Genomic DNA, 26,426 nt, shown 5'->3' on the forward strand with positions numbered 1-26,426 from the left:
TCCTTTTTCTCAAATTGAGCTATTAAACGATAAAATTAACTCACGAAATTTTCACACATATATGCTATCATGCTATAAACACTAAAAATAATATTAAAATAGTTTTCTTAAATCGGATTTGTGGTTTCAAAACCACTATTTTGATTTAGCTAAAATCGGACTGTTACATAATCAAAGTAACATAAATAAATAATATTAAAATGTAAGTAAGGGGAATGTGTAAAAAAAACATAAATATAAATAGACATGAAAATAAATAAAGAATAAATAAGAATAAATAAAAATTATACAAGTGTGAATAAATGTAAAACATTAAAATAAAGTGCATAATTGACATTAAATGTATAAGGTATAATTGCAAATGAAAGGGAAGATATATGTGTACATAATTTATTAAAGATGGAAACAAATTGACATAGCTTGATTTTGGGATGAAAAGATAAAAAACTGTGGAAGACAGAAGACTAATGTAGCAATTAATTTAAAAATGTGGAAGACAGAAGACTGATGTAGCAATTAATTTGCTTTTAATTTTGAAATTTCGAATTAAATTGAAGGTTTGATTAAACAAAAGGGTTACGGGTGTAAATAGGCTAGAGAGTGAAGGCGGTGTTGCAAAAAATAGAGTATTTTTTGTAAATTTAAAAAGTAAGGTGGTGGGAATAAATTACCCATTTTTGGCACCTATAAATAAATAAATAAAAACTATTCATTCTTTCATTTTAACATCATTTTTTTTCAAAAAAAAAAAACATCTTCCTCTTTCTCTTCCTCCTTCTATGTTGGCCATGGCTTCACCACCTGAGAGCCCAACGGCTCTCCAACCTCTGGTGGTGGAGCCGCCGCATACGGTGGCTGAATTTTTTATTTTTATTTGCAAAATCAAAGTTTTCTTCAAAAAAATCATTACTTTTCTTAAAAATCAAAACTTTATTTCGAAATAGTAGAAAAAGATCAAAACTTTGTTTTAAAAAATTTAAACTTTTCCTTTAAAATGACTAAAAACCATATTTTTATTTTAAAAACCTAAACTTTTTCTTCTTCTTTTTTAATTAAAAAAATCAATATTTTTCTTAAAAATCAAAACTTTATTTCGAAATAGTTGAAAAAGATCAAAACTTTATTTTAAGAATTTAAAATTTTCCTTTAGTATGATTCAAAAATATTTTTATTTTAAAAATATGAACATTCTCTTTTTTAAAAAAAAATCAAAACTTTTCCTAAGATCAAGCCTTTTTTTAAGAAAAAACATTTATTTTAGAAAGGGGAAAGGAAAAAAGTGGATTTTTGGGGCTCCTAAGGGTGGAGGATGGACGTTTCAGTGATGTTTCCTTCATCGAAGCCCAAATCTGATCCCTCAAGATATGCGTATGCAAAAAAAAAAGAAACTAGAATGCTTGGTGGTGTTGTTGTTGTTGTTTTTTTACCTTTTCTTTTAAGAACAAAATATGAAAAGCCTCCCTCATTTTCTTTTTCTTCCATTTCATTTCATCTATATATAATGTTTTTAATCTTTTTTATTTGTAAAAAAAGATAATAAAATTATTTAATAATAGTAGTAGTAGCAATGAAAATAATAATTTGGGCCCTTGATAGGCCCAAAAAGGAAAGACAAATAAAAGAAAAAAAAGTGTCAAATTGACCAAAATCGGGTGGGCTTTGAACGGCTCAAGAGAGAGAAAAAATTTAAATGGGTCTCCAATTGGTCTCGGACAAAAACGGGTGTCTACACCTCATTGATGTTGATTGAGGCTTCAAGTCCTCTATTTTAAACTTCTTGAGCATTTCCTTGACGTATGTGGCTTGATTGATGAAAATGACATTTTTAGGTTGCTTGATTTGGAGCCCCAAAAAGAAGTTGATCTCACCTATCATGCTCATCTGAAATCACCTTGGATAGTCTCAGAAAATTCTTGACAAAGAAGTTCATTAGTAGCACCAAATATAATATCATCAACATAAATTTGTACTACTAAAATGTCTGTATTTAGTTTTTATGAACAAGGTGGTGTCTACTTTGCCTCTTCTAAAGCTGTTTCCAATTAAAAAATTGGAAAGCCTTTCATACCAAGCTCTAAGAGCTTGCTTCAAACCATATAGAGCTTTGGACAATTTGAAAACATGATTTGGAAATTTTGGATTTTCAAAACTGGGAAGTTGTTCAACATAAACTTCTTCATTTATGAAACCATTTAAAAATGCACTTTTGACATCCATTTGAAAAAAAATTGAAATTAATTGCACATGCGAAAGCTAATAACATCCTAATGGCTTCTAACCTAGCTACCTGTGCATAATTTTCATCATAGTCTATACCTTCTTCTTGGCTAAATTCCATACTTGATTTCTTTCAAATTGATTTAAATTTTCTTGCATAGCCATTATCCAAATTTCATCATTTAAAGCAACATCAATTTTTTTAAGTTCTAGGCAAAAAATGAAGGCTACATAATTACAAGAATTTCTAATTGAAGATCTAGTAATTACCCCTTTAGATGGATCACCAATGATGTGTCCATCCTTAACATATGAAAGCTCTTTTGCGTGGCTAGATTCTCTTTCAACATGAGTTGGTTCTTGGAGTTCATCAATTTTGAGTTCTTGAAGCAACTCATTCATCCCTTGATCTTCATGTGATGCTTGATTTTGCTCAATTTGATATATTTCTACATCGTCAAAATCGATAGATTCCTTTCTGGAAAGAGAGTTAGATTCATAAAAAATAATATGTATAGATTCTTCTACAATAAGGGTTCTCTTGTTAAAAATTCTACAAGCTTTAGAATTTGTGGAATATCCAAGAAAAATACCTTTATCACTTTTGACATTAAATTTTCCTAAATTTTCTTTTCCATTATTCAAAAAAAAATTTGCAACCAAAAGGATGAAAGTGGCTTATGTTAGGCTTTCTTCCTTTAAAAAGTTCATAAGGAGTTTTCTTCAGAACAAGCCTAACCATAGCTCTATTTATAATATTGCACAAAGTGTCTATGGCTTCCGCCCAAAAATATTTTGGCAAATTATTTTCACATAACATGGTTCTAGCCATTTCCACTAAAGTCCTATTTTTTCTCTCAACAACTCCATTTTTTTGAGGGGTTCTAGGTGCTGAAGAATTGTGACTAATACCTGTTCATTACAAAAATTATCAAAGCCAAGGTTTTAAAATTCTTTTCCATGATCACTTCTTAAACTTGAAATTGAATATCACACTTGGTTTTGAATCATTTTACAAAAAGTCATAAATTTTCTAAAGCTTCATCTTTTGAAAACAAGAAGAAAACCCATGTATATCTAGAATAATAATCAATAATAACAAATTCATATTGTTTACCTCCTAAACTCACAGTTCTAGTAGGTCTAAAAAGGTCAATATGAATAAGTTGGACTACTCTAAATGTAGAAACTATATTTTTAGATTTAAAAGATGCTCTCTTATGTTTACCTTTAGCACATGCATCACATACTTTATCAAAGTTAATAGGAAAGTTAGGCATGCCAACAACAAGTTCATTTTTAATAAGCTTTGAAATAACACTCATGCTTGTATGTCCTAATCTTCTTTTCCATAGCCAACATACATTTTCATTATTAGCCATGAAGTAAATATTAGAGGAATATATGTAATCAAGATGCACCATAAAAATATTACCTACCCTATGTCCTACAAAAATAATCATATCATTTACAATATCTACAACTTTGCACCCATTAGACTCAAATGTTACTTTAAATCCCTTGTCACAAAGTTGACTAATGCTAAGAAGGTTATGTTTAAGACCATTGACATAAAGTACATTTTTAATGAGAGTGGAAGAATTTATACCTATAAAACCTATATCTTCAATAAGCCCTTTGGAGTTGTCACCAAATGTAACTTCTCATCCATTCTTTGGTATTAATTCCATGAAATAGCTTTTGTCACCGGTCATGTGTCTAGAGCATCCACTATCAAGGTACCATGAGTTCTTCTTAGAGTTGCTTGCCTTGAAGCAATGCTCTTCCTCCTACAAACACAAAGTTAAACTTTGAATTTTAGTACCCAAACTTTCTTAGGTCCATTAGCATTAGTCTTAACATTTTTGTCCCCTTAGGAATCCACTTCTTTAAAGCATCCTCATTTTGAAATGTGTTTAATTCCTTTAGAATCCACACACTTTTAGTGAGTTTACTCCTAGATGTGAGCTTCCTTAAAGACCATACTTGTTTATCATGCCCCTTTTTGTGACAATGTGTGCATAAGAGTGATGCATCATAAATATAGCTTGGTTTCTCAAAGAAATTTTTAAATTTTCTTTTTTTTTTAAATTTACAAAACCTAAGTCACTCTTGGCAAAGAAGGCTCTTTGAGATTCAAGCATATCATTTAGTTTTTGTTGCCCCATATGAAACATAGAAAGGAATTATGCAAGTTTTCATTCTTTAAAATCAAATCATCAATTTGATCTTGCATATCATTAAATTTCTTTTCTATTTCTTCTTTAGCTATGATTAGAGATTTATTTTCCTCTTTTAATTTTGAAATCATTTTCTTATATTTGGAGTTCATAGTCTCAAAATCTGTAGCTAATTTATTAAAGGAATCTTGTAATTCTTCAAATGTATATTCATTTAATTCACTAGAATTTAGGATTACATTTGGTTCATCAATTGCCATAAGACATAGGTTGGCAACTTCATTGTCCTCATCACTATTAGATGAATCACTATAGCTCCAATTGCAATCATGACTTTCTTATTTTGTTTTAATGCCCCTTTTTATTCAATTGTGGGCAATCAAATTTAATGTGACTTAGCTTTTTACACTCATAGCAAATGACTGGGTCATTTTCCTTCTTACTTGGTTCACCCTTAATGATGTCTTTTCTTGGGAATCTTTTGGCTTTGTTTAACTTCATGAATTTTTTAAATTTCTTTGCAAACATAACCATCTCCTCATCATCATCATCATTACTAGAGCCTTCATCTTTCTCACAAGTTATTGATTTGAAGGAAAATCCCATTTTCTTTGGAGCTTCTTTGATTTCTTGTGCATTGTGGTTAATCTTCATTTCATAAGTCAACAAGGAACCGATGAGCTCATCAAGTGAGAGTAAGTTGATATCTTGGGAGACTATTCAACATCTTCTTCACCATCTCCTTGTTGGGATAGATCTTCCCAAGGGCTTTGAGACCATTAATGATGTGGCTGAAGCGACCGGACATCTCATTGATTCATTCTTCCAATTTTTCCTTATACAACTCATAATCAAGGGAGAGAAGGCTTATCTTGGACTCCTTAAATCTACTTGTCCCTGCATGGGTGACTTCAATCTTGTCCCATATTTCTTTTGCATTGTCACATAAGGAGACTCTATTGTACTAATTTGGACCAAGAGCACAAAATAGAGTGTGCATAAATTTTGCATTTACTTGCACTTTCTTGATATCATTATCATCCCATTCGCTCTATTCCTTTGGGATAATAACATCTTCGACCCTGTTTATTGGAAAGGAAGACCCATTTATAATAATCCTTCAAATTTTACAGTCGTTAGCTTGGATGAATAGCTTCATTCTTGTTCTCCAATATGAGTAGTTGGTGCCATTAAATAAAGGAGTCCTCATGGTGGAATTCCCTTCTCCCAATATGGTGGAATTTTGCTCTAATGTTTGAATCAAATTTCTTGACTTGTGGCTTCCATCTTGGATATCTTGAGAATCTTTTCTCTTGGTGGTAAAACCTCCTCTAAATTTCTAGCTCTGATACCAATTGTTGAGATCAAAATGTACCAAGAGGGGGTGAATTGGTGTATTAAAATGTTTTAAGGAAATGCCAAAAATAAAACGACTCGAGTATTTATAGTGGTTCAACCTAAATTGCCTATCTCCACTACCTTAGTTTTCCTCAACTAAGGATTTTTGAAATCCACTAGATTTGAACCTTTAAGGACAAGGTTTAACCTTATAAGTTCCTATCTTTTCAAAGATAAGATAAAATCACTTCCCCTTAAGGTTTTCTACCCAAAAAGTTAAGTAACACCTCACAAATGAGAGAAAATAATGATGAATAAAATGAGACCTCTAAAAGGTAGATAATTAACAATTAAGCTCTCTCATACAAAGTTACAAGACTTGAAAGAATGATAGAAAACTTAACCCACAAGTGTGTACAAGAAATAATTTGTAAAAGATTGAAAAAGATTGGAAAATTGAGTTTTTAGAATTTAGGCACTTTTTTTTATGAGGAGCCTTGGCCTTATATTTAAGTCCTCTAATAACCTTGTGGATGTTTGTAGTTGTTAGAAACAAAATAGAGTAATTGCAGCTATAAAAACTAACATTAAATGTAGTCTATAGCTTCATTGTATTGGTAGAAGGGGACTTGTATCGGTAGAAGTACTTTCAAAATTTGAACATTAGGCTCATTGTATCGTAGAGGTCCTCTTGTACAGGTAGAACTTTGAGGGTTTCAACTAATATTAGTAGAACCCAGCAGAGTTTCGATAGCAATGCAGTGGAGACTAAACTTTGGCTACTACCTTGACTTGTCTCAATAAAAGTCCTTAAAGTATTGGTAGAACTATAGTTGTCTCGGTAGATCGGGACAGGTGGTAGAGATTCCAAGCCAAAACTACCTTGCACACTAGAGTACGATCTACTGATAGAAACCCGGGTTGTGTCGGTAGAACTCCTAATTCTACCAGTAGAATTCTGTAGGCTTTTCAAGGTCTTTTCATCTTGAATTCTACTGATACTTGTTCACCTAAGTATCGGTAAAAGTCATTCAGTATTCAAAAACTCGTTAAAAATTAAGTTAATTCAAGGCTTTTTAAATGTTTATTTTGTCCAACACTTTGCAAATTTAAGTAAGGGATTTTTAGTATAATTTTTGTTATAGAAAAATACTTGAAAAACTAGAGCTAACGAAAACTATGTATTCCATTACATGTAATTAACCATTCAATATCTTAATTCAAATCATGTATAGCCATGCATCTTTAGGTGCTAAACATACATATCTAAACATGTTATTTAACTTGTGCACATATACTATTCACATTAATCACAGCTTTCATACCATTCCTTATCACTTATCCATTCCATACAGCAAATTGATTAAATCTGTAACAACCCATTTTTAGTCAAATCAGAACAGTAGTTTCCGGACCACAAATTCAAAGTCAAAATATTTTTTTATTTTTATTTTAAGGTCTATAGCATGAATATGAAAATTTCGTGAAGTAATTTTATCGTTTGAATACTTAATTCGATAAAAATGACTAAATCGTGTAAAGTGTAAAAGTGGAGTTCTATTAGCTAAAAGTGTTTAATAGCTATAGAACCTTAAAGCTAAGGTCCTTATGTTGTAATTATACCACTAATGGCATGAGTGGACAATTATGGACAACTATTATGTGATTTTAATGGTTTTATATTAAGGTTAAAAAGGTAAATTAATAATTAAAGGTTAATATTAATTAAAACAAAACAAAAAGGTTATTGTTTCATTCATCTTCTTGGCCGAATGAAGCATGGAGAAAATCCATTTTAGGGCTTGAAAATTTTTTATACTTCAAGGTTCAATTGTAAGTCCGTTTTTGCTCAGTTTTTAATGATTTTTATGTTTTTGTAATCGTTGCAACTAGTACTAGCTAGCCCAGGGACTAATTTGCAAAACTATTAAAGATTTTGAATGATTCCATTGACGAATACATGATTATTTTTATTTTTGATGATAGATTTTGAATAGTTGTTAATAGTTAAACAAGTTTTGTTAAGTAATTTTTAGTAAAAATGAAAAATAGGGATTAAATTGTAAAATGTGTAAATTTAGTAGTTAAAATGTGAAATAAAAGAAAAATATGGGCTACTAGGGGCATAACAGTAATTTGGTTAGCATGAGTTTATTTGAAATTTCATTAATTTGTGATTTTATGAAATGAGGACTAAATTTTAAAAAATGTGAAATATTAGGGGAAAAAGTGTAAATATGTTTTAAAGTGTGTTTTGGACTAAATTGAATGAATATATGATTAAATGAGTTAATTTTGAATATATTTAGATCAAGAAATGAGAAATACGGGCTTAGATCAGGGAAAGAATAAAATTGCGGAATAGTAGACTCGATTCACCATTTTAGCATCCGAGGTAAGTTCGTATGTTATAATTTCATTTCAAATGTATTCTATATGCTTTGATATTGCATAAATTGTGATTATGTCACTTTGGACAAGTTTGGGAATGATTCGATGATGATTCGACAGTTGAAAGCCCGATTGAACCTTAGGAATAGTTTAGGATGCTAGTGACATGTCATTTAGGATACTTTGAGTTGCCTTCGGGCCATGATATAGCACTTCGAGTGCGAGATAAACCAATTTGGCTTCGGGCCATGCATATCGACTAATTTGGCTTCGAGCCATGATATTAGTATTTCGGATAAGTTACCTTGATTTGGCTTCGGGCCATGGTATAGGTACTTAACATGTGAGAACCTTGGGTATCTGACTTCTATTCTAAATGGTTCAATGGGTAAATGAAAGATGAGAATGTATATAAGGTTGGTACGAGATGATACAGGTATGTGTATAAACTATTTTAGTGTTGAATTGAAGAAATGAGAATGGAAGTATATAGTTTTGTGAATGAGAAGGCTTGATAGTTAAGGAAAGCTACATATTGATGTATTCAAATTATTGCTTTATGTTTATGTGATTGCATATAGTTTATTTCATACAAGCTTACTAAACTTTATAGCTTACATTGTTTATTTTTTCTGTGTTTTATAGTGTTATCAAAGCAAGCTCGTATTCGGGGACCGTTGGAGATCGCATCACACTATTCACCTATATTTTGGCACCTATGAATTTGGTATTTTAAGTATATGGCATGTATAGAGACTTTGGTCATTTTGGTTATGTTTTAGTAATTACTTCGGCCTAATGAATTGGCTTGTAAATGTACATGTTTTGGTTTGTATATATAATCATATGAGTTGGCTTAGGATGGTGAATTTGATGATATATATAAGTGTGCAAATGACTTTTGTTTTGAGTTGGTAAATGACCTATACTGTGTGATTGAAGTTGGATTCATGATGCTTGTTGTGAATAGGTAAATTGAATGTCAATAGGTGATGATTTTTGAATTGGTATGCTATTGAAATTAGACCAATAATGCATATTTGAGTTTAGTTATATTGATGTTGAAGTAATTGGTATTTGGTATGTTTTGAATGAGTAAAACATGAGTTTATAAGTATGTTGGTGGTTAGTATTGGAAATGGTATGAATTAGCCTTGATTATGGCTAAATGAGATGTTCAATTATGCTATGATTTGGTGACATTTTGGTTGTTAGGTATATGAATATTTGGGTGGCAAATTGGCTTGGTAAATAGCCTATTTTTGTCCACACGGGCATGTGTCTTAACCGTGTGTGACACACGGTCAAGTACACGGCCGTGTGTCCTCTAGTGTTAAATTTGAAAACAAGTCAGTATGCTTATCACGGTCTCACACACGAGCATATGACTTGGCCATGTGGCATAAGTCAGTATACCCTACAGGTTTGGTATGGCCTAGCACACGGCCTGGCACACGAGCGTGTGTGGCCATTTTTAGGGCACACGGGCTAGTCACACGGACGTGAATGCTGGCCGTGTGACCCAAGTTAGAGGGTTACACGGGGTTGGACACGGGCTGGGACACGGTCATGTGCTCCCATTTCGAATGTCTACACGGGCATGTTTTGAGACCGTGTGAGACACACAGCCTAGCCACACGGGCGTGTGTCCCATGTTTTGAGGAAAAATTTTCTAAGTTTCGTAAAGTTTCATAAGTTATCGATTTAGTCCTAAACCACTCCCAAAGCATGTTTAGGGCCTCGTAGGCTCGTATTAGGGACAAATTGATTGAGATTGAATGATGAATGGTTGAATTGAGAAAATGTTTGCTAAATGATTGTTTAATTGTTTTATAAGTTAGGTAATACTCTGTAACCCTATTCTGGCATAGAATACGGGTGAGTGGTGTTACAAAATCATTCCTAACTTATTATAATTGCGATCCATATATGCACAACAATATACCAAAATTATGAACTTGAGCAATTCAACATTACGATAGGGGTTTAAAATCAACTATGCCATAAAACATTTTTAACAATATAAACAACTTGACACTCTTAATTACATGCCACATATAACCAAGGCCAAACAATCAAAAGTCTATTGAATCAAGATATGAATAGTGTGAGCTCCTCAAGGATCCGACTGACACGTTCTATAAGTCAAAATCAACAGGGAAAGGAAAATTAATGGGGTAAGCATTAGGAATGCTTAGTAAGTCCATATGTATATAGCAGTTAACTTACCTCATATAAAAAGTACATAGGTTAAACTAATGTGTTTAATCAAAGTTTACCTTTTTGGAAAAAAATTGGTTTAAAAATGGCTTTCTTACACAGTGGAAAATTTAAAATTTGAAAATTGACCTGGTTTGTGATATTTATAGCAAAAAACATTAGACCAAAATTGTATCTGTGTTTTCGAATAAGCGAATCCTTGATATTTTTCTGCTTCCAACCAAATGATCTTCTCTACTATTCTTGTACCATGAACTACTTCGAATGTGGGCTCAAACCAATTGAATCAAAACACAGAACTAAAAAAAAATCTTTTTTGGGTGAAAACAAAAATTCTCTCTTTTTTAATAAAAACCGGTAGAATGGTTATTCTAGAAAAATATATTTAATAGTTGAGAATAAAATTCTCTCTATTCTTCAACAGAGTAACAATCTCTCAAAGTTTTGTTAAATAGCTCTACTAGTGTCATCTATTTATAGGAATAGAAAAAAATAACTTTTGTTGAATTGTAGAAGTTTGTTTCAACTAGAAAAACATCTTCCTACTTAGAGTAAGAGTAGGGTGGATAGCATCCCTTAGTATTCTCACTAGGGTTGCCGCCCCCTTCATATTCATAAGGGTATTTTGGGCCTCTCTCACATTGGGTACAATTACGAGTACTTCACGGGCTTTTCGATTCAGTACTTTGTAATCTGATCAAACTTGATTCTATTTTTCTATTTTCCAAAATAAACTGCAATATATTTATATTAAATAAATTTCTTATCTCAATTTTACCTCCAATAAAATTATGATGATTTTATCCCTGTTAAAATGTCGAGAAAATATGTTTAATATTTCACACTCAATATGTTCACTATGACCAAACAGTTTATTTTTATTTTCAGGATTTAAAATAGCTTAAAATCATAAACTCATTCTTCCGATAATTTCTAAGTAATCTGTGTACATTTGCAAATTACTCATTTCTCATTTTCATTTCCATTTCCATTTCGAGAAAACCACATTGATTTCTAAATGATTCCATTTCTCCATTTCGAGGAAAACCATAATCATTCTTAAATGTTCCCCACTTCTCTATTTTTATCCATTCCATTCCTTTCATTTCAATTCAAACATGCAATTCATTTCTGGTTTCAACAAGCTAGTAGATAAATCAATTGGAAATGTAATTAGGGCTCAAATGATTGATAATTAAGTTCCAACTTTTCACCTATTAATTATAAACTCATTTAGTCACGAAATCATCCACTATAGTATCATGACTGAGCTCTCCCTAACGACATACCATTACGAAATTAACTACTCAGTGCTCGTCCAATGACCTGGTCATAAGTGTGTTACCCTTATAGGATATACTTAATCTTTTTGGGATAATATCTGCTCTCCTAATATGATCTCATTTTATCTCATGGTAACCATTAAATCTTCCTTCGTGAAAAGTAAATTACTATTCAATAGTAATCAAGTCGTTCATCACAAAGACGAACAACCTGTGGTCACATTTACTTTTCATCAATCATGTAATGTCAATGAGAGGATATCATTTACTCATATCTCAGGCTATGAATTCCACTATTGTAAATGCCGCTAAGTACTGCAAAAGTTGCACAACAAACGCACCAGTTTTTAGTTCCTTATCTATTCAAACTCAAGCTTTTTGTAACGCTCCAAACCCAGCTTAGACGTTATGGCCGAATCTCGGAAGTTACATTAACAACGCTCGAAATTATTTACTTATTGAATTGACTAGGGTTGAGTTGTTTTGTGTAAACTTAAAAATTGAATATTTAATGATTTTGTTTCTTTAAAAAATACTTATTAAAAATGTAATCATTTCAAAGAAAAGGGCGACATTATATTGTAATGTCATTTTAAGTTATTTGAAAAATAAAGAATGCATTATAATTTACCAAAAGGTTTTGGGTAAAAACCTTTCGCAGCGAGCTTTCATAAAACTACTTAGAAAATTATGAATTATAACAACAAGCCTAACTGAATCATTTTTATAACTATAGCAGCCCACAATTTCCATTAAAACACACTTTTACTAAATATTTTATAACTTTTACAAATTAGTCCTTTTAAGCATTTTCACCGAAAATCACTTAGCAAAAGTTGTTTCTCCAACCATAAACATGCATAATCTACCATTAAACATCAAAATACATAAATTTCTAACATAGGTCAAACCCTAGACATTCATCATAACTCAAATAAATGGTATAAATAGGTAGATCATGTTACAAGGATTTCAAAAACGTGAAAATCATTAAAAACAGGGCAAGAACAAACTTACTATGGAGCTTGGAAAGCTTGGACAAAACCCTATCCATGGCTTCCATGGTATATTCGACCAAGGGGTTGAAGATGACAAGAAATTTTGGCTTATTTTGTTTATTTAATCATTTAATTACTAAATAACCAAAATGCCCCTAACTTAAAAATATTCTATTTCACCTATTTTATGTCCACTTTTGTCCAAAAATTAAAAAATGGTCTAATTATCATTTAAGGACCTCCAATTTAAAATTTCATAGCAATTTGACACCTCTAGCTTCTAGAACTCAAGTTTTACAATTTTTTGCAATTTAGTCCTTTTGACTAAATTGAGTGCCCAAACGTCAAAATTTTCGAACGATCAAAAAAAATTATTGCGGACCATAAAAATATAATAAAAATGAATTTTACTATATTGGATTTGTGGTCCCAAAACCACTGTTCTGACTAGGCCCAAAATCAGGCTGTTACATTATAATTTTGATTTACTATAGTATTTATTATTGATGTCTCCATTATTTTGTTTCTAAACATTTCAAAACTCCACTAATTTATTTTTTCTATTTTTTTGGCAGGTCATTTGGAGTCGTGGGCTCGACTATTGCCACGACAAAATTCTATCCACGAGAAGAACACAAAAGTTTATCTTAATTGCCAATCCCTATGGACTCAACCCTACTACTCTTTACTACTATTTAGAGTACTTTTATTGTAGGAATTATTTTTATTTGGTGGTTTCCAATCCCCGAAAACGACGCCAAAATTTGATAGAAACCACCAAATAAAAATAATTTTGGTAAAGATCAGAAACCATTTATATTTGGTGTCGTTTTCGGGGATTGGAAACCACCAAATAAAAATAATTCCTACCATAAAAGTACTCTAGACAGTAGTAGGGTTGAGTCTAAAGGGATTGGCGATTAAGATCAACTTTCATGTTCTTCTCATGGACAGAATTTTTTTCGTAACAATAGTTGTGCCTACGACTCCAAATAACCTGCCAAAAAATAGATAAAATAAATTAATGGAGTTTTGAAACGTTGAGAAATGAAATAATGGAGACAACAATAATAAATACTTGAGTAAATTGGAATTAAAATTTAAATTAGAAATAAAATTTCAATTTTGATAACAGAAATAATAAGCCTTAGCCCTAAACACAGTGAATTCTAATCTTTGAACCGATCCTCAAAAATTAGTTTTCTCCCCCAAACAATAAGCTGGTTATAGTGACTAGGAACGTCCTAACCGCCAATTCTTCCTCTTATAGTTGACCCCAGTACGACCTACGAGCCAACCCTTGTCGATTATCTAACTGCAATACATGCGTTCGTGATTCAAGGTTCCGCAGCATTGCATTCTAAAGAACCCAACTCGGATTAACGGCCTTAATCGCGCAGGACGTTTAAACCCGATCACTATCTCCCTTGATTTGTTCTCGAATATCCGGATACAACACGACCGAATTGTTTCCCCAACTATCTGCAAACACAACTCCAACCCAAAGCGCTTTTTTATTTGAAACCGAGTTAACTTTAAGGGATGAATTTGTCAATCTCGAAATTTTGGAAAAATAGTGAATACAAATTAGAATGATTTTTAGTTCGGATATATATCTCACGATTCCTAAACGGAAACAATACCGGCCTAAATCTAAATTAGAATTTAGTGAAGTATGAAATTAATCATGCTTTGTGGATTACGAAAGTGGATTTTATGATAATGAAGAAAGATGGAAGGGGAAGGGATTAGGAAACAATTATGTCAAAAGTTGAATTGGAAACAAAAGTTGGCTTAGAATGCCGGCACATTTTCATGCCAAAGAAATAAATTATTTTTTCTATTCAATTGCTTAAGCAAATCAAGTCTACTTTCTTTCAAGTGCACCACCCTACCTATTTATACAAAATCTATATACTAATTTTAGGGTTTTTCCATTTACCACTACCTACACAAAATAATTTCAGACTTAATTTACTAATTTTGGCTATTACAATGTTAAAATTTGACTAGCCCCTCAAAGGTCCCAAATTTACAAGTCCTTCTTCTCTTTTCCATGCTTCAATTTAGCCCCTTGTTTGCTTGTCTTTGATTTAAAGTGCCCGAATTTCGTTTTCTGACAATATTTAAACACAAAATGCACTAATTAACAGGGATTAATTCGAGAATAAGTCGAATTGAACACGTAAATTATGCAAAATGAACAAGCTATCAAAATCTGATTTAGAAAAAAAATTAAAATTTTTATTGTGCCATATATTTTTTAAATTATTTTTCTAATAAACTTTAATTAGAAAGGAATGTTTTTTTTTTCAGCTTAGTTGGTCATGGGAGACTAATTCCAGGAAGAGATCTTGGGGTTCTCCCCAACTGAGATATAATAAGGTTGTTGGCGAATGGCCATAACCAGGGCACAGGAGAGATGATGGTAATAAAGGATAGGTTGGTGGAAGTAGCGAAGAGGATGAACAAGGATCAAGAGTATAAAGAAGAGAAGCAAAAACTCTTACAAACTCAAAACCAGAGAGCAAGTTACTTTATAAACTAAACAACATAACTTCTTTATTGATGTATTGGGGATTATCTAATTCACATCATTGCAATGTTTCAGCGGTTCAGCTTTTATATAACCTTTCATGCTCCTATTTTACATCAATTTTTTTCTTTTATGTCTAAAAATGATGACTTGAACTTTGCTAATTTAGACCGGAAGAGTTTGAGTTGAAGAAGCCTGCTGCTTATCATTGCCATCGGCCTCTTCATTTTCTCCTGTAAGTTCTTCCAACGATTTTCCCTTAGATTCAGGCACCAAAAGAGTGAAGAATATTCCAAGGCAGTTGATTGATCCAAGCACTAGCAATGTATTTTTAACCCCAATACCAGGTGGGTATCCCTGATCAGTCTCCGCCGGGTTTGTGCTTTGTGCTGCATACAAGAATCCTAACGCCCCGACGATGGCCCCGAGTTTTCCGGCAGCAGCTGAGATCCCATGGCAAGTTGACCTCAGCCTTGCTGGGAAAATCTCAGCTGGCACGACAAATGTGGTGGCATTTGGTCCAAAATTTGCAAAGAAAAAGGTCAGTGAATACATGATGAGGAACCCAGCATTGTTGGACCTCCAGTGATGGTAAGGTATCGCAAGTGCAAACATGAACACTGTCATGAAAAAGAACCCCATCAATTGAATTGTGAACCTGCCAATATAATCGATTAACGCCACCGTAAACCAGTATCCAGGGATCGTGCCACAAAGTGCGATAAGCGATTGCGACGCCGCGACTCGATAAACCTCATGAATTGCGTTCATGGTTTCGGCTTTTGGAAGCCAACCAATGGCACTGAAGATGTCTTTTTGGAACAGATTGTTACTGTAATAGGCAATGTCTAATAAGAACCAACATACGGATGTTCCCAGTAAATGTAGTCCATGACGTCGAGCGAATTCCTTAGTAAATAGACCAAAGGAGTTCGACGATGGTGCCATCTCTACCTTCTCTTCTTCAGCTTCAAGCTCCACTTGCAGAACCTTGGACATGTCTGCAGCAGCCTGCTTTGCGTTCCTCGCAACAAGGGCCGTGTAACGGGCTGTTTCGGGCATCTTCATACGCCAGTAGTATGTTAGAAGCGCAGGAACAGCTCCGAACATGAGTATAATCCGCCAAATATAGTCGGCTTCAGGCGCAGTCGAATCTTTTGGGTTAACCGAATATGGAGGGGCCTTATATGCATGATCGAACGAAGCCGACACGATAAGTGCAACGATCCCACCTGTTAAAATCCCAAATCCTTGCATTGCAAACACAGCAGCGATAAATGCTCCACGAGTTTTCTTGTTTGCATATTCGGACATGATGGTGGCTGACAAGGGATAGTCACCACCGATTCCGAAACCAAGCCAAAACCTGAAGAAACAAAGTGTTGTCATAACACCAGCAGGAGACTTCCCAAAGGAAAGTCCAGAAGCAATGGAACAGACCACCATGAGCATGAGGGTTAGTCCATAAACCCGCTTCCGGCCTAATTTATCACCAAGCCAGCCAAAGAAAAGCTGACCAGCTAACGTGCCAACAAAGGCTGTCCCATTAACAGCAGCTGCTACATTAGGAGGCAATGTTCCAGGCTTTGGATGGTTTTCATTTGTGTAGTAAATACGACCAAGAAGTTTTGTGATAAGAGAGATGCCAAACAAGTCATAAGCATCAGTGAAAAAACCCATTCCCGCAATTACAATGGCAGTGAAATGGTACCATTGTGTCTTTGCTGCATCCAGAGCATTAAGAACTCCAAGCTGGTTGTTAGCCATGATAAATCTCCCTCAAAATGGATGATTTTTACTGGAGTTTGTAAGATGATTTGGTGAGTGAAGAATGATGAGTAGTGAAGGTATTTAACATCTGATCACTCAAAAGTCTAAGTCTCCCCAGAATCTTATCAATGGCATATACCCTTCTTTTCCTTAAAAAGTCAATGAATTCACAACAGTAGCCATTGCTTATTCTTCTATCCATCAATATAGTATGTTTTTTTCTTACATCAGACTCAAACTTTTCTGCCCAACACAACACGGCAACATTCTTAAATAATGTTGCAAAAAATTGGACATATGGATCATTTCACACTGTTCTGTGTGTATACTTTAAGGACTATTGATTAAACTATCTTTATGTCAATGTACCAGGGCATAATTAAATCTATTAAGAACACTAGAAGTTTTATATATATATATATATAGTTGTAGACTAAAGACAATAGCATTAAACCAAAAGGATAGGTTTGAAGTTTGAACAATAAGAGCACCAAAACAAATTTTAGATTTATGCCTCCACCAATTCTTTTTATAAATGCAATCTTGGAATATTTTTGTAAGTAAAAGTAGTAACATGGATGTATCTAGTACTACGGGTCAAGTTGTATTTTATCTTTTTTACTTAAAATTAAATAATTTAATTTATGTATATTAGATCAAAAAGTTAATTAATTCATGTATATCAGTATAAGGTACACCTGATACGTCACATGTTACTGTTTGATTATTTTGTTAATTGCTAATTTTAACAATACAAATGACGAAATTTTTAATAGAAATAGTCAATTTACTCTTTAATCTACTATATAGGAACTAATTTGCTCATTTTTTGAATAAAGAGAAATCCAACTCCTAATATAAAGCTCTCAATAATACTTTTAGGACTTTTACTACTTAAAATTACAAATTTTTTTATTTGGTGTATTTAGAATTTGTTTATTTTTTTGTAAAAGTAAAAAGTAAAGCTAAACAGCATCAAAAGTGTGGTTGTACGGTGGTTGAATTAAACACTTTTAATAGTAATACTAAATTAATTCTCAACTTGTATAAATCAGATATCAGATCTTACACAAATCATGCTAACAACCTAGTTGAATCTGGTTAACAATTTTGAAATTTGTTTCATGATGTCGTCACTTGGATTATGTCCTTGGAAATCATAATGATTCATATTTTAAAATTTTAATATGAGATTAATTAATTCACAATATCAACATATTAGTACATCTTATCTCAATTCATATTGTTGTTATAACGCCATAAAATATACAAGTTTAAATATATTTAAGACCCTTTTTTTTATCTTTTTATAAGTATTAAAAAAAATATGATATGCTGCAAAAATAATAATAATAATTGAGATATGTCACGAACTTAATATACCAACATAATTTTTTAAATGTACTAATTATATGAGATGAATTGAAATATGATACGAATATAAAATTCAATAAATAATCAAAAAAATAATATGAATATACAAACATCATAAAATATGCATAAAACACATAATTTACTTGTAAATTTATAATATTTTGAATGCACAAAAATAATATAAACACATACACACAAATTTTATGTTTTGCTTTCATGCTAAGTTTATTATTTTTATACATGTTTTAGTGTATGAATTATCAATAAATTAATTCAATTGGTAATATTTAGCTACTCTCATTACTTGTTTTTAGTAAAGAGAATGAATTAAAGAAGTCTTATTTTTTACAAGAATTTTTATTCATATTTCTAATTTCAAGTTTAAATTTATACTAATTATTCTTTATTTTATGTTTAACTATTGTAGTACATATGTAATAAATATGTTTTTCCCCATATTATTACACTAGTAACCAAACGAGGCATTAGTATTATTAATGCTATATATTATTTGTACTATCGTATAAGTGTTTGACTAAATTGATATTATGAGTCAACTTGACACAACACAATTAGGAAAAGCATTAAAAACCAAATTTTAAATTTATATCTTTTATAATTTTGTATAAAATCCATAATAAAAATATATATGATAATATTTAAACCTAAGACTAGAGCTGCTCATGGGCCCCACCCGAAAAATGAGAGAATTTGGGAAAAATATAGGCTCGAAAATGGGCTTGGGAAAAAAAATAAGGCCCATTTAGAAAACGGGTCACGCCTCAGGAAAGGCTTCTTTGGTCCAACACAGCCCAAATATGCAAAAAAATGCAATTTTTTTTAATTTTTTTACTAGTTTCTTGTTTTTTTTCACTATTTTACTACTATTTCACTATTATATTGATATTATTTTGTTGTTATTGTATAACTCTTATTTTATTGTTAATTTATTACTATTTTAGAGGCATTTACTTGTTAAGTTGCACCTATCTTAGTATTTTTTTTTGTGGAAAACCTAACTAAACTAAAAAAGCATACAAAAGCCTAAATCTATCGACTTATCCGACAATTATTCCTAAAATTTGCTCAGACTCTTCGTTTGAATCTTTAGCTGGATCCCACGCATGGGTAATAATATATTGTCTTGCCCAACAAACAGATATCTTAATGGTTTCTGTTAAACTCCATGATAAACCTTGAAAGACAAATAGATTCCTATTCTTTCATATACGTCAAGTACTTGTAGACACTCAATTTTTCCCGGGCCTAGAAATAAGTCCAAAAACAAAAATATAATAAACCCAAAAAAAAAATAAAGTCCAAGTTCAGTCCAGAATTACAAATATAATTTGGCCCGATCAGAATGGCCCATTACTTGAAAAGATTTAAGGTCTATCTACAAGCTTGACTTATATGGAAATATAATCTTTAAGGATATGCAATCTTAGATATGATATGCAATCTTAGATATGATATAATCTTAGATATGATATGATATGATATGATATGATATGCAATCTTGAAGATATGATTTTATAATCTTGGAGATTTAATTTGTAGATATCCTTTAATCTTAACCGTTAATGTAATTGATCTATACCGTTGGATTTGGGGAGGCTCAACTATAAATAGAGGCCTCTCCTTTCATTGTAAAGGACTTGAGTTTTGGGAAGCAATAAGAATTCTTGAAAGCATTCACTCAAATTTCTCTCTCTCTTGCATTCTTATTCTCTGTGGTTTGTTCTTATTTTATTCTTCGTCTATCTTAGTTTTGCAACCTTTTTTTATTTTAATTTCTTCATTTTTCAAATATGTATATTTATTCCTATCTTTTATACATTTGATTATGTATTTTATATGTTATAATATTTAATCTTTTTATATAGTTTATTTTCAAATATATATTTTCTATGCATATATATATTATATTATCATTTCATGTATTTTGAACTATTGCATTATATTTTTATAATTTGTAAATGTTCTATTTATTCATTTTTTTGTGTATGTCATTTATCTTATTTGTGCATAGTTTCATTTTTTTTTGTATGCTATGTTTAATTATTTCTTTTATGTACTATTTTATGATATATATTGTTGTATAATTTTTGCATGTATTATGTTTTTTTTAGTTTACTCATGTTTTTATTTGTTTATTATCTTATATTTACCCTAGTATGATTTTTTCATTAAACGTATGTTCATGTTATTTAGTTTTGTCATAATGATATTATTTATGTTTGTATGGAAATGTTAGAATATTTTGTACATCTATGTTTCATGATGCATTAATATGTCATCCCAAAACATCGTTTAAAAATAATATTCCAAGGTTTTTTAAAAAAAAAATTAAAAGGCAATGCTTGATGTTTGGAAACTTCGAGAAAGGTAGCGCCCTAACTTACTGGGTTGTGACTTTTCTCGTTGAATTCGAATAGTCAAGCACCCTTCTAAGTGATTTTGAGTTTTCAAAACTTAAACAATTATTTCGAGATTTCAAAACATAGTGTCCTAACTTACTGGATATGGTGTTTTGTTGTTTCGAAATAGAAATTTTCAAAAGACGAGCTTAGTTTCGAAGGTTTTAAAATGTTGCGTCCTAACTTACTGGATGTGATGTTTTGATTCGTTTGAAATAAGTGAGCCTTAATTTTCAAAATTGAGACATTCTAATTAAAAGAGGTTTGCATCTTAAAACTTTCAAATTTCCGACATTAAAGACACTTGATAATCAATTAGGTACCAATTTTTGGGCGTTACGAGGGTGCTAACCCTTCCTCGTACTAACCGACTCCCGAATCTGTTTTCTCAACTTTCGTAGACCAAAATTAATGTTTTGAAACAAAACATTTTATAAGGTGATCCAATCACACCTAAAAAGATTGGTGGCGACTCCCATTTTCGTTTTTCTTAAAGTCGATTCCCATTTCCAAAACTCGATTTAAAAATGGTCTCGACAATACCAACACAAAAAGGATAGTTCAGGGAACCTTAGCCCATAGCAGCCACTCGTGTTGTCTTAAATTTATCCCAACCCACTCAAAAATATTACTCATATTGTACCTATCTTAGTGTTATTTAAGTATACATATTTTTTTAAAATTTATTTTTAATTTGTTGGGAAACATCTTTTTTAACATTTTTAGTATTTTTGATGTATTATAATATAAAAAATAATATGGATCGGGCTGGACCCAATGTAACACCCTGAATTTGGGCCTAGAAGTTTTTGGGCCTTGAGCATGGGAGCGGTTGAAGGCAGCTTATAATATTTTGTTGTGCGTGTAAATTTCATTAATGAAGGCTTGTTTTAGTGGTTAAGTGTGCTGAGAAGTGTTGGAGAAGTCCTGGGTTCAAATCTGGACTCTAGCAAAAATTTTGGTTTAAGGTGAATGAAACCCTGGGTGTAGTAGGTAGGCCTTAAGAATATTGTTGGAGAAATTGTGACACAAAAAGCCTTGTGGCTTAGTGGCAAGTGGCGTGAGGAGCATTTGAGGGGAGGCATGGGTTCGAATCCCATAGCAAGCAAAGAGCATTTATTTTGCTAACAGGGGGTGGCAAGAGTTGGTGTTGAATTTAAACTCTGATGTTGAAGGGATCCCACATCGGGAAGCTAACATAAGAGTGGATGGGAAGCTGGCTTTAAATAGAGAGAACCATGAGGAGAGTAAAGGTACCTTTCTTGGCTGATCCATTTCGCTTTATGGCGTGCTCGTTTGGGTTGGGCGTCGGCTAAGAGTGCTCGAAGCGTGGATTAACTCCAGTCTCCAATCAGGTGTGTATTTATCATTACTCTTGTTGTTGGATGGCTACTTCGAGCCGCGATGGGCCGAAAGGGGCCATGTGGGCCCAATGGGCCTACGGGCCCAATTGGATAAGTTGTTTGATTGTGTAGTAAATATTGGACTAGGCTAGGTGAATCGCATATCTGTGGCTAGGTTTGGGCTAAAAGGGTCACACGAGCGTGTGGGCCCATTTGGGCCTAGAATAGGCTTTAGGCCCATTCGTATTGTTATCCATGTTTAGAATACTTTAGTTTACCAATTACTGAAATGCCTTCGACTTGTAAAATTACCAAAGTACTCCCGATTTACAGAATTACCGTTTTACCCTCGATTTACAGAATTACCGTTTTACCCTTAGTTTACAGAATTACTGTTTTACCCTCAGTTTATAGAATTACCGTTTTACCCTTGATTTACAGAATTACCGTTTTACCCTCGATTTACAGAATTACTATTTTACCCTCGATTTTTAAAATTACCGTTTTACCTTCGATTTACAGAATTACCGTTTTACCCTTGTAGCGACGTAAAAATTGGTTTTGGGTCGCTAATTGTGGCAATCTAGTGAAAAAGTTTGAAAACTGAAGTTTGATTTTAAAAGAAAGAGGGAGTCGCCACCGATCCTTTTCCTAGGTGTGATCGGACACCTATTAGATTCATTTTTTTAAAACAAAAGGAAGGTTGGATTTAGGTCTACGTTAAAAGCCAGAGGAAAATTAGGGTTCGGGAGTCGGTTACGCGCGAGGAAGGTATTAGCACCCTCGCGACGCCCAAAAATTGGTATCTCATAAACACATGTTGTCTTAATTTTCAAAAATGCGAATTCAATGTGAAGTTTAGTTATGATCCGAAAAAAAACGAGAAATTTTAGTTTATTCCGGTTTTTGAGAAGGGTATGCCGTTTTAATACGAGTCAATTGACGTTCACCCAACATAGCGATGAACTCGATGACTTAATGTTAAATCGGTACATTTCCTTGTTTATTGAAATTAATTAGCAAAACAAGTATATGATTTTCGAAATAATGCAAAGTAAATTGATATGAAATAAAAATAAATAAATGATAGGGCTAGGCATATTTGAAACAAATAACAAACATGACAATAATATTAGAAAATAATAACCGCGCGTGCAAGATCAAATGCAATGTTAGCATTGAATACAAGAACGTAAAGAGAATATGATGAATATACACATGAAAATAATTAAGAGTATATATGTAAAATATGTATATATAAATATTAATGGTATTAGAAAGATATATAAGATAATAAAAATATATAACTAGTAATGTTAAATATATATTCATAATATTTACATATGTACATAAAATAAATATTGAGGAACACATGCACCTAAAGAACATATATATACCAATATATAATATTATGAAAGGGAACGAAACAAATAATGCATAAGATTAAAACGAAGTTTTGAAAAATTATTACCTGTACACATATATAATAATAAAAATGGATACATGAAATGACATGAGAAATATACGTATGAATTTAGTATACAAAACTAACAATTAAATAGAATCATATACATGCACGGTATTAAAATGTAGATACATACATAATAATAATGTTGGGACGCCTATTAATAATATTACATAAATATATACATATATGTATAATAATGATGAAAATAATAATAATAATAGCGAAAATAAATAATATAATAATAAATATAATAGTAACAATATTAGTAATATGTAAGAAAAGGAAAATAAACGAAAAAGGATTAAATCGGAATAAGAACAGAATTTCAGGGCAAATTTAAAAAGAAATAAATGACTAAAATGGACACGCGTGAAAACAACGAGGACCAAAAGTGCAATATTCTCTATTACCAAAACGCAGCGCAACACGGAGGGACTAAATTGATGAACGGGCAAAATTCTGGGGCCAAATTAAAATATTAAAAACCTGATTGTAAAATAGCAAAAATGCGGAAGGGCCGATCGCGCAATTAGCCCTTCCGCTTCAAAAAACACGCGGACCCTGGCCGGACGGGTCGGGTCGACCCTACCCGAATCAAAACGGCGTCGTTTTCTGCTTTAAGGGGGTCCAAAACGGTGCGTTTTGGACCCTTATATAAGCCAAATTTTTTTTTTTTTTCATTTGAAACAGCTGAGAGAAAAAAAAAGAAAAGGGGGAGGGGAGAGGGAAGTCCGGAGCGATTTCCGGCCAAGGGGGAGGGCTCCGGTCCGATCGCTGGACCGTTGCCGGCGCCGGCGCCGGCCACCAGGTAAAATTTCTTTTTTTTTTGCTTAATAATACATATGTTTTTATGTTTTGATATTTTTAGTATTTTTATGTAAAAAACAAACTCAAAACAGTAAAGAAAAAAAGAAAAAAATGTCACCTTAGGTTTTAGATTTGATTCTCCGATTTGGTGTTAGAGCCCCTGATTGTATATGTATTTTCGAATGGTTCTTGTATTCAATCTGTTAATATTGAAAGAAAATCTTTGTTTTCATAGCAAAAATCCCTCCTCCTTTACAAATGCTTATTTCTCAGCTTTATAGCCGACTACAAAACTAGGAAAATATTGTTTATCTTTTGTCCTATTCTGTTTGGTCTGCTTCTGTCTTTGCAGGGTATGGAGGAGCTGGTGGTGGAGGAGGAGCATGCAGCGGCAGATGGTGTCAGACGCGTGGGGGTATGGGGCTGCTATAGTGGAGCAGTGTATGGGGCTAAGTACAAGTGGGGAGGGTTACGGCTGAGTAGGTTAAGGTTTCTGAAACCCTAAGTCTGGAGTTTGGGCTTCTGGGCCTGGGTCAAGTGTTGGGTTTTGGGTAGTTGGGCTAAGGTTTGGGCAGGGGTTTTAGTGTATTGAAATGGATCAATCGGGTTTGGGTTGTAAGAGGGGGAAATGGGTTTGGTATTAGTGGGCCAAAATTAGCCTACTATAACCCTCAGTTTACAGAATTACCGTTTTACCCTCAGTTTACAGAATTACCGTTTTACCCTCGATTTATAGAATTACCGTTTTACCCTCGATTTTTAAAATTACTGTTTTACCCTTGATTTATAGAATTACCGTTTTACCCTCAGTTTATAGAATTACTGTTTTACCCTCGATTTATATAATTACCGTTTTACCCTCAGTTTACAGAATTACTATTTTACCCTCAATTTACAGAATTACCGTTTTACCCTCAGCTTATAGAATTACTGCTTTACCCTCGATTTACAAAATTACCGTTTTACCCTCGATTTGTAAAATTATCGTTTTACCCTTGATTTACAGAATTACTAGTTTACCTTCAGTTTACAAAATTATCGTTTTACCCTCGATTTACAGAATTATCGTTTTACCCTTGATTGTGCAATTACTGAAATACCCCTGTAGGGTAGAATTTCCGAAATACCCCTATAGGGTAGAATTACTGAAATACCCTTATAGGATAGAATTACCAAAATACCCCTGTAGGGTAGAATTATCGAAATACCCTTGTAGGGTAGAAATACCGAAATACCCCTGTAGGGTAGAATTACCGAGATACCCTTGTGGGGTAAAATTACCATTTTGCCCCTAGGGTGTTAAATGACTATTTTGCCCTTGTGGGCAAGTGACTGACTTGGACTGTGTGTTTGACGGATTTGATTGTGAATATATGTTGGTGATATGAATGACTTGACTGTGATTGTTGGATTCAAATATGGGCATGACATTCTGCATACATGACATGTTGCATGGGTTGGGATTTTGTACGGAGGAAGCGTTCTGGTGGCTATGCCACAAATATCTGTTCTGGTGGCTCTGCCACAATATCTGTATTTGGTGACTCTGTCACAATATCTGTTGACCGATCGATGGCTAAGTGCCGATCACGCTACCGAAGGCTGTGTGCTGTTGTTGTGGGCTTCGTGCCGATTATAGACCCGTTATTAATGGCTCTGTGCCAACCTAAATATGGCTTTGTGCCATCTTGACTATGGCTTCGTGCTAAACGTATTTACCTGTAGCTATGTGCCTAACATATTTGTTGACGACTCTGTGTCGATCATTTTTACCAAAGGCTGTGCGTCAGTTATATTACCGTCACTGATGGCTATGTGCCGAAGTTATTACAGTTATCTATGGCTTTGTGCCACGTATTCTGTTAGGTGGGTTTGCCATATTATCTAATTCTGGTGGCTCTGCCACAATATCTGTATCTGGTGACTCTGTCACGATATCTGTTCTGGCAGCCATGCTGCAAATTCTGTGGTGTGTAGCGGATGGGTGGGTCGAGTTGTCTCCCCACATAGTGTAAGGTTGGTACGGGGGTGTATACGGCTGGATTGGGTTGGGATTGCATTCACATTCTGATTCTGATTCT

At 32.9% G+C, this 26,426-nt stretch overlaps 1 protein-coding gene across 1 annotated transcript; it reads right to left on the reverse strand.

Moving 5' to 3' along the window:
• Positions 1 to 15,163: 15,163 nt before the first annotated feature.
• Positions 15,164 to 17,025, reverse strand: LOC107952131 (probable inorganic phosphate transporter 1-5). Its single transcript, XM_016887410.2, has one exon. The coding sequence runs from the start codon at positions 16,928 to 16,930 to the stop codon at positions 15,329 to 15,331; it is 1,602 nt and encodes a 533-aa protein (XP_016742899.1). The 5' UTR covers positions 16,931 to 17,025; the 3' UTR covers positions 15,164 to 15,328.
• Positions 17,026 to 26,426: the final 9,401 nt, after the last annotated feature.

The sequence above is a fragment of the Gossypium hirsutum genome, chromosome A10 (genome assembly GCF_007990345.1).
Source record: "Gossypium hirsutum isolate 1008001.06 chromosome A10, Gossypium_hirsutum_v2.1, whole genome shotgun sequence".
Taxonomy (NCBI): domain Eukaryota; kingdom Viridiplantae; phylum Streptophyta; class Magnoliopsida; order Malvales; family Malvaceae; genus Gossypium; species Gossypium hirsutum.

Coding starts and splice junctions, on each gene's coding strand:
- LOC107952131 (XM_016887410.2), bottom strand. CDS start 16,930: ATGGCTAACAACCAGCTTGGAGTTCTTAATGCTCTGGATGCAGCAAAG.